The 20,004-nt window shown below is 44.6% G+C and overlaps 1 protein-coding gene across 3 annotated transcripts in view; it reads left to right on the top strand.

Moving 5' to 3' along the window:
* frtz (WD repeat-containing and planar cell polarity effector protein fritz) overlaps window positions 1–14,042 on the top strand; it is a 59,560-nt gene extending 45,518 nt beyond the window's left edge. For 2 of the 3 annotated variants that reach the window (XM_065428774.1, XM_065428756.1), the window contains exons 23-27: window positions 3,012–3,157; window positions 4,764–5,095; window positions 8,327–8,397; window positions 11,295–11,320; window positions 11,989–14,042. In XM_065428774.1, the coding sequence (XP_065284846.1) occupies window positions 3,012–3,157; window positions 4,764–5,095; window positions 8,327–8,397; window positions 11,295–11,320; window positions 11,989–12,030 (617 nt within the window). In that variant the 3' untranslated portion in view covers window positions 12,031–14,042. The remainder of the gene's footprint in view (window positions 1–3,011; window positions 3,158–4,763; window positions 5,096–8,326; window positions 8,398–11,294; window positions 11,321–11,988) is intronic. The other variant, XM_065428765.1, reaches the window with a different exon arrangement.
* Window positions 14,043–20,004: the final 5,962 nt, after the last annotated feature.

The raw sequence follows: 20,004 nt of genomic DNA, 5'->3' as shown, positions 1-20,004 counted from the left end.
GCTGTCTCCCAAAGGACTTTATCAGGTTTTGACTTTGCCTGCCAACGTTTAACACAAAGCACACTTATCATAAAGCCCAGAAAGCATTCAAAGCTGCCACGTCTACTCCAAGCTGCATTGGCAAAAGCAGTGTGCCATATACAGCAAACTCTCGTTAACTCAACATGTCAGGGTTAAAGCAGAAATCTTTCACGCCGTGATGCCAACTTCGTGTGTATTTCACCCAGTATTTCGAAAAGTCCCTGTGCTGCATTCCTGATGTCTCAAAATCTCGGCTGTGAAAACACCGCAGGAGACACTGCCCAAAGGATTTGCATGCTTTGTGCGCACCCGCAGCATCACCAACAAGTGGAAATAGAAATATTTTACTACAGCAACTTGCAAATTTAACTGCATGAACTAACCTTTGCACGAGCCTTGCGGTGGCTCTAGGTTGAGCATTCTCTGACAGGAGAGGCCCTGATGTAATTCCCGGAGAAGCCTCTCTACCTGCCTTTTTCACTCGGGGCCGAGTACACCTACGCACTTGCCGCGCTCCTAGCTTACTGTTCGTTCTTTCCATCAGTGCTTTCACGCACTCACTCGCCTACTCAGACTGCTGCTTCATCGTGGCCTCGCACAAGAGTGGTGAACTGGGAGTCAAGTTTTCCCTCCCTTTCCCCCGCTCTCATTCAGGACGCTGTCAGCAATGTATCGATGTGGTTACGGTGTATTAATTGTGACCTCTAGCAAGGTCATTGGCACTTTTTGAGTAGGCGCGATCAGTCCGTGGGCTGCGCCTAAACAAGGTTACCATGTGAGCCCCCAGAGCAGCTTCAGTGAGATTGCTGCGGATTGATAGGGACGCTCGCTTCATGCTCGTGCACTGGTGTGGCATAAACAGATCAGCACTGGTGGGCGCTGCTGAAGGTGTGACAGTTGTGCTTTTCCGTAATTTATTTTCGATTTCCTAAGCAAAATTGTCTGGAATTCGCAATGCTGCAGAAATTATAGACTTCAACTTTTTGCACACCTGGAGGTAGTTTTGAACTCCTCGGATGGTAGGCTTCAAATCTTGCATTATGATCATTTGTCTGATTTGGGGCCAAGCATGCTGTTTTGGCACGGTAACAGTGTTGCTCCTAGGCACCAGTGTGTGCCACGCCAAGTCAAGCCGAACTGTTCACCCAAGAATATTACTGCTGCCATTTTGGAAAGGCTTTGCGCAGACTGTGCTTGGCCTGCAGGTGCCCATTTTCGTGATTTCGGTTGTCTCAAAACTCGGCTTATCTAGAAATGTTTTCTGATTTTTGTAGCTGTGAGTTAAGGGGTTTTTGTTGCATTTACCCTCAATCCCACAATACTTCTAAGGCCATACCTTTCCGTCTGTTCGCTGTGTGCCATGCCCACGTACTGGGCATTTCGTACTGTATGCTTATTCTGTGTAGCATGAGGCACTTTATGCGTGACAGTACAAGTGCAACAAGCATTTTTCTGCTCAAAAATAATTAATGAGAACACTAAGTGCATTTAAAAAAAATGTAGCTCTAGCTGGGACACCAAAGATGAAACACAGAGTGTCATCTGTGTAATGCTTCCATCTCATCTCTTGTGTCTCATGTTCTAGTGCTACATTTTTTAAACATGCTTTCATGATTATTGGTCCAGAAACTGTTCAAATGCATCATCATTTGCACTGAAGATTAGAGATTTTATTTGGTTTAAAAAAATTTGCAGGCACTAGGATTACCTAAAGGACTTTTCTGTTGTGGAAGGCTTTCTGTTGCTGAGGTGTCCAGTCACTGAAGTTGTTACTAATACTGAATCATCATTAGACAGGCTGCCTGCATCAGTGTCTTAAATAAATATAGACCCATAATTAGCGCAGTCATAACCACGACTGGCGCCATCATCAGCTTTGAATTAAAAATGTTGGCAATTCCTTCTTGTGAAAAGCCACCATTACAATTGGCTACCACTACAACTAAGGTGAATTCGCCCACTTGTAGAGGCATAAAGTGGCAACGGCAACTCAGCAGTGCAGAGTGTCATTCAAGCCAAAACCAATTCAGACCGTTGCTTCTGTAAACATTCAGCCAGTCCTGTGACCGGGGTTGGTAGGTCACGCAAAGCAGCTTAAGTTAATGCTGTCATGCACATAAGACTGTCGAGTCTATGGTATTTTTTTTTTTTAGCTTATAGCCTGCGTGCTTTGGCTCACAGGTGTATATGTGTGCTCCTGACAGCAATCTACCATGTGCGCGTTCACTGTTGTTTCCCATAGCGCAAAGGACTATAAGATAACTTGTGAGTCCCTCTACGAGAATACAGTCGGTGTGCCAATATCCAAAACTAAAAGTAAACAGGTTTGAGCGTGAAAGTGGGTAAAAATGTCTTCTTTCACATTTCTGGAAGGGGGAGACACAAGACATAAGTCTTTTGTGTGTTCCAAGAGATGGCAGCACCTACCAATCATTACTTCATCTCACTGCTGTGTACAATATTCATAAATATGAATTCATTAATACTGTTGGTTGCCAACATGAATATGCATTCATGTTGGCAACCAACAAATGGTGAATACAGAGAAGCTTTATGCTGAGTGTGCAAGCTGTTCAAAAAATGTAAATCATGTGAACAGCTCTAACATCTGACATTCACTTTATCATTGTTTCTATGTCCCCAGTAATGTGCCCATTAGCATAAATTTGAATGCAACTGGAATGGAATTTTTACAAATCTGCCTGCACGTATAACAGTGGTGTAATTTAAGTTCTAAAACATACATTTGGGTCTACATCATGTTTAGTGACCAGCTACGGAGTGTTAGCAAATCAGTCTGGTTATGCTTTGCAGGTGTCCTGATTAGTTTTTTCCTGTTTGTGTTTCAATGCATGGTAATGCTGCCTTACTGAAAATCATTTTGTGTGAATGATTGTAATTATTTTCTTTTCTTGCCCATCAGTCTGCATTAGGAATCACATTTAGCTTAAAAGAACAACTGTGTTTTTCCTCGCTTGTACCTTGTGCAGATTCAAATGACTGTGATTCGTCAAGCGAGCTCACCGACGACTGTTGCTCAAGCGACGATGGGGCCCGCTGCAGTCCGGCTGTGGCTATGGCTGTGGCATCCTGCTCTGGGGCCACAGGTGTTTCGGAATCTGGTCGCCTTAGATTGGTATGCTTGTTTGAACAAGACAGGATTTCAGTTCCTCATTTATGAACACATTGTTTGTGCTTGGGACAGACATGCATGCACAAGCCATGATTACAAACAGCAGGGAGGACCTTCAGTAGCGGATTAAATAAAAGGCGAGTTCATGTTATCTGAACCTCAAGTAAGCTTCAGCAGGGTAGGGTGTACAGGAAAGCAAGGAAAAGAAAAACAAAGTGTATGATTTATGGTGTAAGAAGCGATAGCAGTGTTAAATAACATATCCGCTTCAAGGTTCCAGCTTTTTTAATTAATAGATATAATTTGCTAATTTTACATTGTTGCTATAATTACTGAAAAAATACTTCTGAGCCAGAGCCCCTCAAAACGTTGAGCATAAAACAGGGAACACTGAGGCGGGGCTGGGGTGGGGGAGCTTAGGTAAGATCCAAAATTCAAGAAGGCTGCCAATACAATTTCTAGCCGGAAAAAATATTGCCCGTCTAAGACATTTCAAGACAAATCCTGCCCCAAAGCAGTGGCATCCTTTGAGGACAGGATCTAACCATGGGCTAACATGGAACACTTCTAGGCTTGTCAACTCTCGAGTGGATGAAGTCGGGACAATGCTGGGGGGCGAGGTGCGTTGAGAAGCTGTTGACGACTGACCTTGCCAATGCCAGGAGCCTCCAGTCTTTACATGCAACAAAGTTCACCAAATTGTTTCAGTCCTGTTGTGTCACAATTTGCAACAAGAAATATGTAGTATAGTTGCTTGACTAACGTGGCTACCAGTACGGTTAGAGTTACTGCCAACTGTTAGGGCCTGCAACAAAACTAGAAAAAAAAAATGAAACCGCTTTTACGTTTATGACAATGCAGCAGGACACACACACAAAAAAATAATTTGCAAACGAGCTGTCAGGCATTACAAAAATCATATCTGGTCAACTTACTTTTATTGAGTTGAAAAGAAAAGCAAAAGTTGGGACATTTGGCCACCCCGACTTGGTCAAATCGGGACACAGGACATTTACACAAAAGTCGGGACTGTCCAGCTAAATTTGGTATGGTTGGCAATCCTAGACGCTTCATTCATCGTAGAGCTTCTTATATGAAGCTTCCATTGCGAGCCATACTTCTCTCAATCTTTGATCCCTTTACCCACTTCCCCAAACAGGCCTCGAGCTATCAATCAAATTCTATATTAATCTCTCTCTACTCCTAAGAGCTTACATCAAATGCAGCATTTAATGGCATGCAATCAGGTTACACTGTACATGCTCGAAGAGGGGTGTCAAAGTGTCAAAGCATTTGTCAAGAGTATATGCATATGCACTGGGCAGCCACAAAAAGGAAAGGGCAGGCAAGATGATATTGCATCTCGTGCTGCACATCTTGAAAATGAACACATCCCTTCTCAGCCACTGTGGTGTAATTGGCATCCATACGTGCCCACATAAGTACCTTTTATAAGTGCATTGATTCACAGATGGAGCGGTTAACCAAGCATCTCAAGACAACCGACCAACAAAGCCTCATAGCACCTAAGTGACACAGTTTTTATGGAAATGTTTCTTTGGCTGCAGAGTATAAAAAACAGTCTTCTCTCCTGACAACACCATTTCAGCCTCCGCAAGGCCAGTCACCGAACCTACGACCGTCCATGCCAACTGGTTTCACAGCCAGTGGTGCCGGCACCAGCGGTTACCACTGGCCACCACCACGAGCGGTGCCGGTCACGCAGGCGGCAGAGGAAGACCTCATTGACCTGAGCGACGACTACGAGTGCACGTCGGAAGGCGTGCGGGTCGCCGTGCCGATCATTGACCCTCTGGTTCCGCAGATGTTGGCTTCCGCCACAATGCAGCAGTCTGTCATTAGACCGATTCCGAGGATCCAGCCAGCCGACCCAAGGAGAGCTCCGACAGAACTGAGCTCCATCGGATCCGAAGCCTACAAGTGGGTGTTTTCTGCCGTGGCAAATTTCTTCAGAGTTATGTATCGCCGCAGGCAACATAGAAAAATGTGCACTCTCATGTCAAGGGTAACAGTCTAGCTAAGCTGTGTACAGGTATTTCAAGGCGTAAGGATTGCCTGTGTTTATATGAGTGTTAACTGTTTTTTTTTTAAAGAAGTATACAGAAACCAATAGAGAAGATTGTCAGAGTAAGCAAAGCTTATAGTGTTTTGTATCATACTGTACTTGTCTCTGTGTTCTGTTACTTTCTTGTCGAGGCTTTGTATTGTGCAGCTGCTGCACAGCTGTGCACAAACTTTGTTGCAAAATGCACGTCTCGCTTTTGTCGTGTATGGTAGTGTTAACACAACACTGGGTGCATCCTTTCTGTCTCTGACGTAGACCAGTCCTTAAAGGGGCCCTGAAACACCCCTCGGGCTTGGTGAAATAACGTAGTCCGTGGGTAGCATAAGCTGTTGTGAACATCTCAGCCAAGTTCTGCTGTTGTACGCACTGTGGCTCTCTGAGGACAGCTGCGTTTGGCTTACGTTTAGCACGGCATAGCCACCAAACCGGAAATTTGATCTGCGAGCCACGGTGACATCTCCACCGTAGCCTTTGTAGTGCAAGGCATTGGAGGAGGAAGGGGAGCACAGCGGAGGCCATGTTTGATTGCAGATAACTCCGCTTCTGCTGAACGCATTGAAGTACTTTTTGCGGCAAAGTGGTTATGAAGTAGCCTATCTTCACTTCAAATGTCTTTCTCCACTTCAATAAAAAGTGGTTAAGGGCCCCTTTAAGGTGGTGCAATGTCGTCTCATGTTTCAAAGCACTAGATTCTGCTAGGGAAGGATTGGGAAGTGAGTGTGCCCTCACTTTTATTAGTAAATCGGTGCTATGCAATGTGACGTACGTGCCAGGCATCTCAATGCACTAGCTTGTGCGAGGGAAGGAGTAGAAAGGTTCAGTGGGAAGCAGTGTGTATGTTTCTCGTATGCAATGAGTAGTATGGGTTGGGGCTTGGACCTAGTTTTATAGCCTACCAATGAAGGCAGAATCATTTTATTTTTTATTGAGCAACGGCTTGTGTGTTTAACTTCTTACCGCACAGTGCGCTTCTACACCTGTGTTTCCCTGTACTCGCATGTTGCCACGCCTCTCCCTTCTGTCCTGCCGAGCATGCTTGGCAAGAAACCCACTGGACACAAAGTGCCAGGGGAGCGGGCAGTGAAAGTGTTTTTTTAAAAACTCTCCAGGGTTGTTGCTGTCCAGCCTTTCTTTAAAAAAGAAAGGTATTGTCGGCCATCATGAAGTTCTAAAAACAAGATCAAGACTCCGCTTAGACATAAGAATGTCACGTCACCAAAGCAAAACTTTTGTAAGGTCTTCTGAAAATATATTCTGGTTACCTCCACTTGAAACGCTTGCCAGGCTCTAACTAGGTATCTTTGAACATAACCTGTAGTGTTTGGATTGGCAAACGCCAGAAACGGAAGCAGGGCCAAAGCTTTCTCAAGTTGTGATTTTGCAAATGCATCTTGGTATGGTCACTTTCAGACGTGTCGCAGTCATTGATTATTTGAGGCCGTGAGGATGGACAGCATGAAAGAAGTTTGTGGGGACCTCTTTGTCATTGTTATTGTGTTGCTTCATTGCCCAGTGCAGTGACGAAATGGGCAGCAGAAGTTTTGTGACATCAGGGACAGTATTCTTGCACGATCACTTTCAAGGATACGTTCACTTTTCCCAGACTTCGCGTTCTTGCAGCAGGCTATCTTGGCACAGCGTTCCTGACAGTGCCACAATAGCCTGCTTGTCATAGTGTCAAGAATGCCATCACTTGTAAACACTGACGCATCTGGCACTGGTCAGGCGAAATCTCGCAAAAGCGAATGGATCCCCAAAAGTGATTGTCCGAGAAGGCCGCACCAGGAAGGCCTTTTGCTTACAGTGAGGGGTAGTGCGACACCATTCACTACGCAGGAGTGAAGTTATTGAAAAAGTGATTGTTTCAGTATGTAGGGCCTGTTTTTTTGCTGTTCTGACATCACCATTCCGCTCTGCACTTTGATTTGTTCTGTTTCTCTCCCACCCCTTTTCTCTTCTGACTTTTTTTCTGTTATTCCTGCTGTATGCACTCTTCAGCATCTTGCTGTTCTGTCACTTCTGGCCTTCCTGCAAATAAATTTTCATCTTTTTTGTGTCCGTTTCATGTTTCCTCTTTGCAGACCTTCCTTTTCTCCCTCTGCTGCCTTATTTGTGCCCTATATCACACGCAAATGAGCAATACATAGTTGATCTGATTTAACGACAAACAGTAGGCTTAACGTCAAGAGACAGGAAGACACCGGTAGGAATAAAACTGGGAACGAGTGTAGACACTACTCTAGTTGAAATTGAAAAATTGTTTGGCAGATCACATAGTGCATAGAGCAGGCAAATCATGGACTGTCATGGTAACAAAATGAGCGGCAACGGAAGGGGAGTACAGTTGAGGGCAGTGGGAAATATAAGGTGTGATGATATCAGCAAGTTTGCTAGACGTAACTGACAGGTGCACTTTGCCACAGTGCACGATTGCTCAATGCGTGGAAACAACAATCTTCATATTCTAATGAGACAGAAGTGCCAACCAACTCTGTGTCCGTGCTTCCCATGAATTAACTTTATTAATTAGTTAAAACTTACATGGAAAAGTATTAAGTTGAGCTAAATTAATATATTCTACTTTAATTGAACATATGTCAACCTTTGCATGAGCAGAAGTATTGCATGGCCAAAAGAATTGAAAGACAGGTGATAACACCACCCTAATTTTCATGTTGGCTTTCCTCAATGTCGCAGATTTTCATGAGATCTGACCAACCCTAGCCAATAGCTGCGGAAATGCGATTGTAGGAGTGCAATTGTACTTGAATTTAGGTCAAAACTCAATTGGCCAACTTTTGCAGGCTTTTCCTGCAAATTTCGGAGCAAAAGAATATGCTGTGAAATGTGTGGCATCACCATGGTGCCATAGGCACTGCTGTTCTTTTCAAATTTAAGTTCAAAAAGAAAGCACATCCTTGACTTTTCTTGCTAATAATAGGATAATAATGAGGGCTTAAAGAGTTCTGAAAGGCCAATCTGCCATTATCAGTCTAGTGCGCTTGTCTTTAATGCTGTGTGCTCCCTAGGAGCTTTGTGTCTACGACGACTACAATGAAACGTGGTGCCTCTCGTTTCAAAAACAGCCATCACAGAGCTGTGCCGCATTCACCTTCTGGAGCTCCAGCCGCTGCTGCAAACCTGGCTTCGCTTGACGGTACGTACGTGAATACAACAGACATTGTTGCGCACATAAAGCAAAAGACATTAGGTGCAGATGGTGCGTACATGAAGTCCTAAGGCAGCTCTTGCTCCTGTCGGTCAAGAGTAAAAAAAAATAGTGATGCTCTTTTCGTTAGGGGTCTCGGCAGCATCACTGTGTGATGACTGCAACTGTGATTAAAGGGAAACTAAAGAGGAACAATTAAATCAGTTTGTACTGATAAACTAGTCTCTCAAAACATTACTTTAATCATATGCTAATAGAATGATTATTAGAAGAGAGAATAAAAATAGAAGTTTCATTTTTTTGAATTTCACACCAGAGCCCCAGTGCCAGTAAATCAGTTTGACGTGGCTTTCAAAATATATTTTTGAATTTTGGCCATTGCGGTGCCAGAAAAAGTTACAGAAAATTGTTGAGTTCAGTCTTTCACTCTTTTTAGGATACAGTGTTGTCCACCTTTATCAATAACAAGTTAATTAGGCCCGAACAGACACCATTAAAATCCGTGACCTCATGTAAATGTGGTGCAGGGTATCAAAGGCAGCGACGTGACCTGTGTTTCCTTTTGGCATCTTTTCTGCATTACCAAGCAAGAAAACACAGCACGAGTGGCTTTTTTTTTTATTGTATTGCCGAAGCGTAATTTACTAAAGCAACTCAAATCATCTTCCTCTCTAGATGTCACTTTATTATTTATAAAGTGGTTGGCTTTTCAGAGGCCCTTAGTACAGAGCATCGTAAATTTCACCGAAGCCAACCTAGTGGAGCCTCCCAGGTCCTCTCGATCTTCTGGTGCGGTGGCTTCTGTCAGCCACCCAACATTTTGGGGCAGAGTGAGGTGGGAATTTGAGGGTGAAGGTCGGGTGCCAATGGGTCACAGTATTTGTGGCATGTCAGGGTATTCAGCATAGTATGTACATTGTGCTGGAGGGAGTCACTGGCAAGGCTCCATATCAGACGGACTTGAGCCACTTTTGGTAACATGTTTGTTTGCGCTTCTCGAATTATTGTATTTACTTGAAAATAGGTCGAACATGAATATAGGTCAACCCCTGTTACGTGTAACTCGCCGAGAAACAAGAAATTGTAATTCGAATACAGGTCAATTCATATTGTCACGTTATAGTGACGGTGAACAACTGCAGTTGTGCAACGCAGATCACGGAACTAACGGTTTATTGGGTGAACCTGTGCCCAACAACAGAAGTAACACTTGGAACAATGCTAGCAGTGAGCCATAGATCGATTGTCGAAATCTGATCTATGGGTCAGATGAATTGGCTATTTGTACATGGCTCACGGACGGTTACAGAATAATCGCTGGTGCTCTCATACTTTCCAGAAAGTACACTATGCGCATTGCGCATGCAATCCAATTATATAAGGTCCTGCGACAACATGGTCAACAGACAGAATCTGCTACAACAACTGAAAATGTTCTAATATAGGCAGGCGCATCTAACATGTGTTATCCGGTGACAAGAAAATTATAAATATGGACGCCTGTCAATACCTTTTTAGAAAAACAAGAAACTTTGAACATGATACACCTTTTCATTTGCCTTAAGCTCGGCTACTAAATCTCGCTAGTAAATGCCACTAGCTGCTTCCCCGTCGGAACTGGCAGAGAAGTCGACCCTGTTGGATGCTTCGTAGGCGTCCTCGGCACCCCAAATGATGTCGTCCTCAGTACAGTTGAGTGTGTTAGATATGCAGTATTTCTTAAAGCCAGTCTGTATAATCTCCAGACTGGCTTTACAGTAGGCACGAGGGAGGAACTCTGTTAGCTTGATACTTTGCTAGCTCAGTCAATATATAAATATAGTAATAAATTGGTTACTAGTTTGCACTTGTCCACATGTCGTGTGCATCTTTTTCGTGCGTTATTGCAACCTGCTAGCGCATTTCAGTTCAACATGTACAGCCAACTTGCCCCAACTTGAGCCCTTCTAATGAACCCCCTCTTAGGATCTGATCTTAGAAAAAATCCTTCTGTCAAAGCTTTTCCATCAAAGCAGAGGTGTGACTTCTTTTAGGGTGCTTAAAGAATGCAGGAATGGCAGGGAACGTTGTGAATTGGTAGCATGCAAGCATTTTAAGGACAGAATGCAGTGTATTAAAATTTTTGCACCCTTCGACAGGACCACAATCCTGCAGAATAATGTTGAAGGAGATGATTCCATTGTACATTCTAGAAAAAGCTTGCAGTCTTTGGGGTTTACCCTGTCTTCAAACATCAGTCGTAATGTAAATGGCATGCTCGTTGTCAGCGTGACATAGCATTCTTCACAGGAAAGAAGCCTAGCAGAGAGTTTTCAAGAGAGAAAGTGCAAGCACGACAGATGGTACAAGAGTTTTAGTGTATTGAGTATTCCGGCATAGTTTGCGGTTTACTGGGTTAGCAGAGGTGTAAACGTGAGCAACAAGATTGGTGGTGCCACCTGGTGGTGTGGAGCTGAACCAAACAAACAGTTATTGAAATAACTGGCTGTATCCTACTTTGTTTCTAGTGCAAATTTTCAACAGTGGTGTAATAGCGAACACGTCGCCTTCTTAAATATCTTTTTGACAAACGCACTCAAGAAACACGAAAATGCACCTGTAAGGCATTGTGGTTAGACGAAGCATCACAAGGATCCCCTATCCCAGTATTAAATTTTGTTGCATATGCCGATGTACTGGGCACACTAAAGCTCTCTATTTATTGTTGTGTGACAAAGATACACCCTAGAGTGTTTAAACACTTCTAAGTGTATGCAGCCATTTCCATTGAAAGTATTGTTTGGTCAAGTAGCTGAAATTGAAGCTGCATTTTTCAGTGTCCCTGCATTGTCATTGCAGTGGCATTTATGAAGTTTTCTGAAGTGCACCTACGCCTTTCCTTCTAGGTGACGTATCCGGTGAGGAACTGTTGGTAAGGACTGTTAGAATTCATTTTATTTTTAATAACCCCGGGGGATAATGTTCCGGAAATGTAGTGGGACTTGTGGTGGAAGCTTGCATTTGCATGGTTTCTGTTTCCTTTGGCACACCAGCTCAGTGCGGCAGCAAAGGAAAAGCAATAATTGAAATGCACAGCGTTCTGCATGTGCTGCAGTGACAGAGGGTTTTTGCTTGAGGTGGCTGTTGAGAGATTCCTGAAACGGATTGTCTTTTGCTCAGAACAGTTCATATTGTGCACACCTGAAAAACTTCCCAAGCTCAATATTCTTGAGTTTGGGAAGAAGTTAAAAAATAATGTAAAAAAGTTCCTAGGGCCCTTTCACTTTTACAAGTTTGCTGTGCTCACTGTTGGAAGTTTATTGCTTCTTCGGATGTAATCTTCAATGTGGTTTTTATATATATAACCAAGAGTATTAAAAGTAGAATGATGTTAGTGAAGGAAAAAACTTGTCGCTGGTGAGACTTTGTCACTCGATATTACAGAGAGCTATTCAGCTCATCCTTCAAACTACAACAGAGCTTCATGGGGATTGCATTGTGAATCAAAAGTTTTCTTGCTCTATTTTTGACATTATCTTTTTTACTTGCTACGTATATGCCTTAGTACATTTGCACACAATGTTTATTCTTACTCCTCAGCAGGGCCAGGCCATTCAGTGTGTTCACTTCGGAGTTGTCTAGAAGTGGACGGAGTGTGAGGACCACGGCCACACATCATGACCAAAAACAAGAACGCAGAAGCTGGTTTTCTGTGAAAATATGTGTATTTATTCTCATCTGTGTTACATGTACTGAAGCTATGTTTATATACAGGGTCAAGTCGGTTTGGTTGATACAAGAAGCAGCTCTGTTGATTCGGCCAATCTCTGGCTTTTTCCCAGAGGGAAGTTGCTGGTGTGATGCTTCCGTCAAAGAACATTGCAAAGCTCAAACACTTCTTTCCAGCGGCCGGTGCACCAATTATGATCAAATTTTTGCATTTAGAAAAGGCAGTAGAATTCTTGTGGCTGATTCTTTCTTTTCTTTTTTTTTTTCTTTTGCCATACTCAAGATCATCATTTCATGATTCATTACATGTTTGTGCAAAATGACTTTGTGTGTAGAATAAGAGATTGTTATCAGTATTATGCATTGAAAGAATGTACCCAGCAGACGACGTTATAGGAGTTTTCGCACATTGTAAGTTTCGAAATTTGAATGGTATAGAAATTTGAGCTGCCTCTATTTTTTACATGCATTGCAGTCTCAAAGATGTGCCCAAAAATTTTTCAGAGACAGTTTCTTTTTTTTTTTGGTGTTTAAAAGGGGATGGAGGCAGGAGATTGCATCCAGACCCAGTGTATTGTGAAGCAAGGGCGCCACTTGCGCCATGTACCACGCAATAAGGCAACATGCATTGATATAATTAGTGTCATCCTTAAAACACTAATAAGCATTGCAGAAGTGTTAAGTGTGTGAGATGCAGCTGCTCAACAAGGGAAAATATAAAATGGCTGCAGCGTCTTGCTTGCCCTTGATGTCTCTGCAAACTGCGCTTCTGGAATTGCTGCTGAGCGGTCTGTCTTACACTGAGAGGATGCATGGCACACTGCAAAACAAGAGATTTGCAGTAATGCCAGGTAAAAACTCTCGCGTCGGTTACCCACGATGTCGTAGATTTGATAGCGTGTGATATAGGGTAGCTAAAATAGTAGTGCATATCGAAAAAAAGATAAGGGTATTAAATGAAAATTTGGGTCCAACACCTAATTGTGGGCCTTTCTTGTGTGGCAGGAGCCCATACATGTGAAAATAATACCAAGAAACTCTTGACGTAACCATTACGCCACAAGTGCCGCAGTTTGTGTGCAAAATTGAAAACAAGAACGTTGGCCTCTGCTGCGTCCGCAAAAAAAAAAAAGCAACGCTTCCTGCTGAATGGGCATGGGTAATGTTTTGATAATATAAGATGGTGGTTTAGGCCAACTAAGCTTTGCTCTTTATTGTCACTCTAAAACAGGGCTCTCAAAGACACAGCCGCAAAGCTGATGTCTGTAGTTCTTTACAGTTCTTTGATGTCTGCAGTTCTTTAAAAGGCCCCTCACCAGGCCCCATTGAAAATTTGAGTTATGCAATGGAGGTTGTGAAGTGACCGTCTTGGTGCTATTCTACCACAATAATTTTTTCTAATTGGTTTGTTATCACAGGAGGTAGGAAAAATCTAAATATTGTGTTGCCTTGCTGCCAGGCAGTTTCACTGCCAACATAGACGCACTCTCCCTTAGGCTCAACTAGCCTCAGCAAGCAGCAGTCCGTCCCTGCCTTCTATCATACCAGATCCGAGGCACTTTGTGACGTTCAACTCAAGAGCCCCCCCTTCTTGCTTTGCTGCTATAGCAGTTATGTAGATACCCCAGGCGCATCTCTGCTGTCGGCGCCGCCATCACCGTGATGTTCTGTATAAAGTACAAGGGCGATAGCATCTTCACCGCACACTGTGTGCTGTATGTGCGAGGGAGCCAACGATTAGAGCTCAATTTCGCATGCACAAGGGAGGAAAGCGGTGAGGAAGCGCACTGTCTTCTGTTGCGTGCACAGTATCGGGGGAGGGGACATTCTACACCAGCGGCTGCTGCGTGGGACCTATTATGAAAGCTCTCGGCGATGGGGACAGCATGCCGAGTGCTGATAGCTTTGTGTGCTCTGTCTTTTCGCCGGTTAGTCCGCTCGTGCTGCCACTTAGAGGCGGCGCAGAGGTCAATTCAGTCGCTGCTGCTGCCACGCTTCCTCACTGCAGTGTTTTGACAGCGAGTTTTTGTGGTCATTGAGTGAGATGTGTTCATATTTGCTTGTGACACCATGGGGCACCGTTCAGTTAGTAAGCGAATGTTTACAAGTTTATACGGTCGATAAAACTACTATTCTTAATTTGTGTACCTGTCTCATAATTTGCTATCACAGCTGATGCATCGCGTTTCGGGCGAAACTGCGACTTCTTTATTGCCATAGCATTCTTAGGGTACTTCACGCACTTTCCAGGGACAACCATCCATTTATGTTCCCGCCTGCCTGGGTCATTGGGTAGTCCATGGTTATGTGCTGTGCTTAGGGAACAGGATTTGAAACCAACCATCGGACCAACATGGGTCACTGAGTATATACGTGCCACTCTTCATGAAACGAGCCTCTTTCACACCAACATGGATCACTGATTTGATTTGGAACACTGGGTATGTTGTGCAACTTGGTCTGTGCTGGTCTCCAAGGAACCTCTTTGATGCCAACTTGGGTCCCTGGTTATGTGTGCCGCTCTTCGTGAGTGGCGCACACCCACATGAAGAAAGGGGGTTAACCGAGGGGCCGGATTTTTATTAGTCCTATCACAAGAAGCCAACAAACACTGACACCAAGCACGACATAGGGGAAGTTACTTGTGCTTAATAAATGAAATAAAGACGATAAATTACTGGAAATGAAAGTGGATGAAAAAACAACTTCCCGCAGGTGGCGAACGAACCCACAACTTTCACATTTCGTGTGCGATGCTCTACCTATTGAGCTACCTAGGCACCGTTTCCCCATCCACTTTCTTGGGTATTCATGTTTTTCTAGTAGAAACCCGGGAGTGTTAGCCAGCGACACCACTCACAGACCTTGGCGGCGGATGTGGAACATCCTTTCTGCCGCAGGCGTCACGAGAACGTGATCTTTTTTGGGTGATGGCAACTGGTCAATACACCGTTTCATCGGGCGAGAAGGATAGGACGCGCGGCGCTGCTTGAAAGTATTGCTGTCGCATGCTGCAGAACGATTTCGAGATGTTTTAGATAGTACTTTGTGAAATTTACGCCATGTCCGTTCATATAAGGTCGTCAGGGAAGCCTTTCGGTGCATCGGTAATTATAGTAGGCGGAAATATGTCTTGGAGGCGCAAAAATGTGACGCACATTATCAGTCGCGGTGTGTGCATGTGTTGTGAATTATTTTGTTTATATCGGTTTTAATTCAACAAAGAAAACCGGTGTCTCTGTATTACCAGCATTAAATGGTAAATCAGCTCACTATCTGATCAGTTGGCGTAGGGAGTAAAACATGAAACATAAGAGCGCATGCTCGTGCACGTAAGGCAACCGCGAAACAACTATAAGCAGCAGGCGCTTTCAAATATTTGTGATGCAACGGCATTGTTCTCACGCATTTCAAGTCTAGTAGGCTTGAAATTATTATACGTCTACGCTAGCCTTCCTGCATGAGACCGATGGTGCTGTTCAACACAGCGATCACTGCGGTTGGTGAACCAGCACGATCAGCTGTGTGCTTCAGCACTGCCTTTTTGACCTGTATACAGCCATAATATATGAGAGGGATCGCATAAAAAGAATGCAATTGCTATTTTTTGTATACAAAATTTCCGTAATACGTGTCAGTGCGTCGTAGAGAACGGAATGAACACAGCTCAAAAAAGAATTGGTTATCATCCTCTTGAAAAGCAAGAGAAAACGGGCTAACCCCGCAATACGACCTCACATCGTCACGCCGCGCACCACCACCGCACCAAGCGAACGATACGAAAGGTAAATATCTATTCGTTGCCAAGAATTATGTGGGAGGGAGGCTGCCTTGTAATACGAGTTGTGTGCGCATACTGCCAGCACGCGCGACAGCCGCCTATGTGTTTTAACGCGACAGCGTTAAGGAGCTCGTGTCGCAGAAAAGTCGGCGTCGTCGGCGTTGGCCGTGAGCGATAAATTCCAGCAGGCACTTCAAGAATAAAAAACAACTTGCAAGATGGGCTGGGTGGGAATCGAACCAGGGTCTCCGGAGTGTGAGACGGAGACTCTACCACTGAGCCACGAGTTTTTTTTTCTTTATTTTCACTGAGCCACGAGTTTGATGCTTCAAAGCACTACAAAAGCGCCTCTAGTGAATGCGGTGTTGCCTTAGAAACGAGCTGTTTCTCAGGCTCAGGCGTGCATCGCTTGCTCAGGCGCACGTTTCGTTGCCGCGCCGAACGCTGCGTTGCTCGACGCTCACCGCGTCCGATGCGGGGCGCGTAGTCGCTGCGCCGTAGCCCATTGTCTTACGCCCCTTGGCGGGTCGACGGGAACGCTGTCGCGTTCCACTCTTGAAGACGAAGCTTAAGCGTCCTCCAATTTTTAAAAATGCGCATGCGGATATGAGGACTCGGCGCTGAGATGCATCCGGTAAATTTATGTAATTAGTGCTAAATGTAGCCAGCGTTGTTACGGATCCACCAGCGGAGCACTCAAACCTTTGCTTGCGCGAGTCGCGAGCTGATGCGATAAAGCTTTCTTCTCCATTGACTGCTGTGGCGAAGTAACATCAGATTTTTATGCGAAGCATATTACGAGGGCTCAACCCAGCTCCTCAGGCGCGGCGGTGACCATGAAATCACGTGACACCGTGACGTCACGACAGAGGAGAAGTGGCTTTGGCTCAACTCTTGCAAGACGGGCTGGGTGGGAATCGAACCAGGGTCTCCGGAGTGTGGGACGGAGACGCTACCACTGAGCCACGAGTACAACGCTTCAAAGCGGTACAAAAGCGCCTCTAGTGAATGCGGTGTTGCCTTAGAAACGCGCTGTTTCTAAGGCGTGCGTCTCTTGCTCAGGCGCACATTTCGTTGCCGCGCCGAACGCTGCTTTGCTCGACGCTCACCGCGTCCAATGCGGGGCGCGTAGTCGCTGCCCTGTAGCCCATTGTCTTACACCCCTTGGCGGGTCGACGGGAACGCTGTCGCGTTCCACTCTTGAAGGCGAAGAAGTAATGCATGAGTTGTTTCTTCGTCTAGCCGAACCAAATATAGCCAAGCAACAGCAGTTCACCAGGCTAAACAGTGGTTCAACAACTAAAATAAAGGCTAGTATGCTTCGCATCCTGGGCTTAACCTTACCTAAGCCACAGCCATTTTTTTGTATCTAGCCAGAGAAATATGGAATGTCTTCAGGCTAACTAATACTTCCGAAACCATAGCGCAGCACGACCGGAGCCATCCATAGCTGCTAAGATTTGCGAGGCAGGCTGCCACGCAAGCATGGCAACGGACCACGGCGCAACCGTAAAGAAACACTACTTTAAGAAACACGTGCTCTGTGAGCATGTGTTTCTTAAAGAAACACTGTGAAAAATATATAAACCTTAAAAAGGCTCGTCATTTCTTCACTTGATGGCGCTAGCTTTTTTTGCGAATAAAACCCCTTGATAATTCGGAAGTAGCGACACTCTCCTCATCACAGCGCTTTCCTCCTCGATTCTCCTCGCCCGCCGGCTGCGCAAGGCGCGCTTTTCCTCCTGGGCTCCCGCGGACGGGCCGCAGGATTCTTTGGAGGCGTGTTATTTTGGGCCAGTTGCGCGCTCCAGTGGGGTTGAAAATATTGAGAAATGCTAATAACAGCATCGATAATGCTGGAGGCAACGTTTATGAGGAGGTTGGTTTTTTTCTTAAAGCCGTATGAACAAGGTATACCGATATAAAGGGAGCTTTGAGACGGGTTCCTTACTCCAAACAATTTTTCTGCCACATGATCAGATGCTTTACTTCGTGCGTCTGATCTAGTATTGCTTGTGACACATCTCTTTGTGTGTGGCTTATTGGGCGAAAGCCTTAGACCTCTGTTTCAAGGTCCCGTTGTGAGCTACAGAAACTATCACGTGACCGAAGGAAGGCGGGAAGCGAACCAAAGCATGTGCAGCCGCGTATAACAGATGATTAATGATTAGCAAAGTAATGATTGATTAGTGATTGGATTAAGATTAATTCGGGTGTGTTAAGGAGGATTAAGGTGGATTAAAGTCGATGAAGGTGCGTTGAGGTGCATTAAGGACGATTATAGTGGATTAAAGTGCATGAAGAAGGATAAGGGTGGATTAAGAAGGATTAGGGTGGAATAAGGTAGATGAAAGTGGATTCGGGTGAATTAAGGACGATTATAGTGGATTACAGTGAATGAGGAAGCATTAGGATAGATTAAGGAGAATTAAAGTACATTAAGGAGGGTTAGAGTAGATTAAGGTCGATGAAGGTGCATTATGGTGCATTAAGCAGGGCTTTCGTGGATTATGGTGTAATAAAGTGAATGAAGGAGTATTAAGGTCGATGAATGTGGATTCGATGGATTAATATGCATTAGGAGGATTATAATAGACTAATCGGTCTTAACACTCATGGAACCCTAATTCACCTTAGTCCACCCTAATCCACCTTAATGCTCCTTCATCCACGTTAACCCAGCTTAATACTCCCAATCCACCTTAATACAACCTAATCAACCTACATCGCACCTAATGCACCTTAGCCTACCCTATACGGTCTTAATCCTGCTTTATCAACCTTAATCCACCATAATCTGCCTTAATCACCTTCATCCACCTTTTTCCAAGTTAATCCTGCTTAATAGTCCCAATCTACCTTAATACACCCTAATCCACCTCTATCAAACCTAATCCAGCTCCATGGTCCCTAATCCACCTTAATCTACCCTAATCGGTCTTAATCCTCCTTTATCAACTCTAATTCACCCCTTTATCCACCTTAATCCTCCCTAATCATTATTCATGCACCCTAATTCACCCTAATCGGTCTTAATCCTCCTTTATCAACTCTAATTCACCCCTTTATCCACCTTAATCCTCCCTAATCATTGTTCATGCACCCTAATTCACCCTAATCGGTATTAATATAATTTCACCAACCCTTCACCTTAATCCACCATAATCCGGTTTAATCCTCCTCCACCCACCTAAATCTTTATTCATGCATCTTAATCCTTCTTCAATGCACTCCAATCCACCTTAATCTTCTTCAATGCACTCTAATCAACCTTAATCCTCCCTAATCCACCTTATGTCAATCGCTAATGATTAGTTAATTAGGTAATCATTCTCTTATACAGGGGTGAACATGTGTTGGGTCACCTCTGGCCTTCTTTGGGTCACGTGATACTTCCAGTTTACAACTCGACCTTGAAACAGAGATCTAAAGGCTTTCGCCTTAAAACTTAAAAAAAACTCAGTGTTGACTAGCTAACGCTCATCACCTGCAATACCACGGGTATACTTGCCACAAATTTTTTCAGGGCGCAAAGCATAATCTATAATGCTGCACTTCCGATTGAATAACAGCTAGCGACGTGCGAGGTGATGGAGCCGCCCCAGAATATTAAGCATACTGAGGACGAACGCAGCAAAAACGCTGGTGAGCAGGCTGGAAGAATGAAAAAGAAAATGCAGCATTACGGGATGCTTTACTACGACCTATAAGAAAGACGCCTCAGCTCGCAAACAACGCTGTTCTTTGTTGGAACAAAGTTCTTTCGGCCAATGTCATGCAGCCACTGCTTCCTGCGCAGCCGTCACGCTTTCCTTGTGGTATCATAAAAACGGCATAACCATCGTCAGGCTTCTTGCTGCAGTTATATGCGCAACAACCCGGCATAGCGCTAGCACATAGAGCAGGCAACGCAGCGTACAACGTTCGCTACACCGAGTTGAAGCGCCGAGCCAGCCATGCTCAGGAGGAAAATGGCGCGAACGAAAAAGAAAAACACAAGCAAAACTCAAGATCTGCGCGTTTCCAAGGGCAACGGCAGGGAGACCAATCGTCGTGCAGAAAAACGGGGGCAAAACTGGTTGCCGCGGGGGAACGCGCATGCAAGG

Source organism: Dermacentor albipictus, chromosome 10 (genome assembly GCF_038994185.2).
Source record: "Dermacentor albipictus isolate Rhodes 1998 colony chromosome 10, USDA_Dalb.pri_finalv2, whole genome shotgun sequence".
Lineage (NCBI taxonomy): Eukaryota > Metazoa > Arthropoda > Arachnida > Ixodida > Ixodidae > Dermacentor > Dermacentor albipictus.
This window is presented reverse-complemented; position numbering and strand designations above follow the sequence as displayed.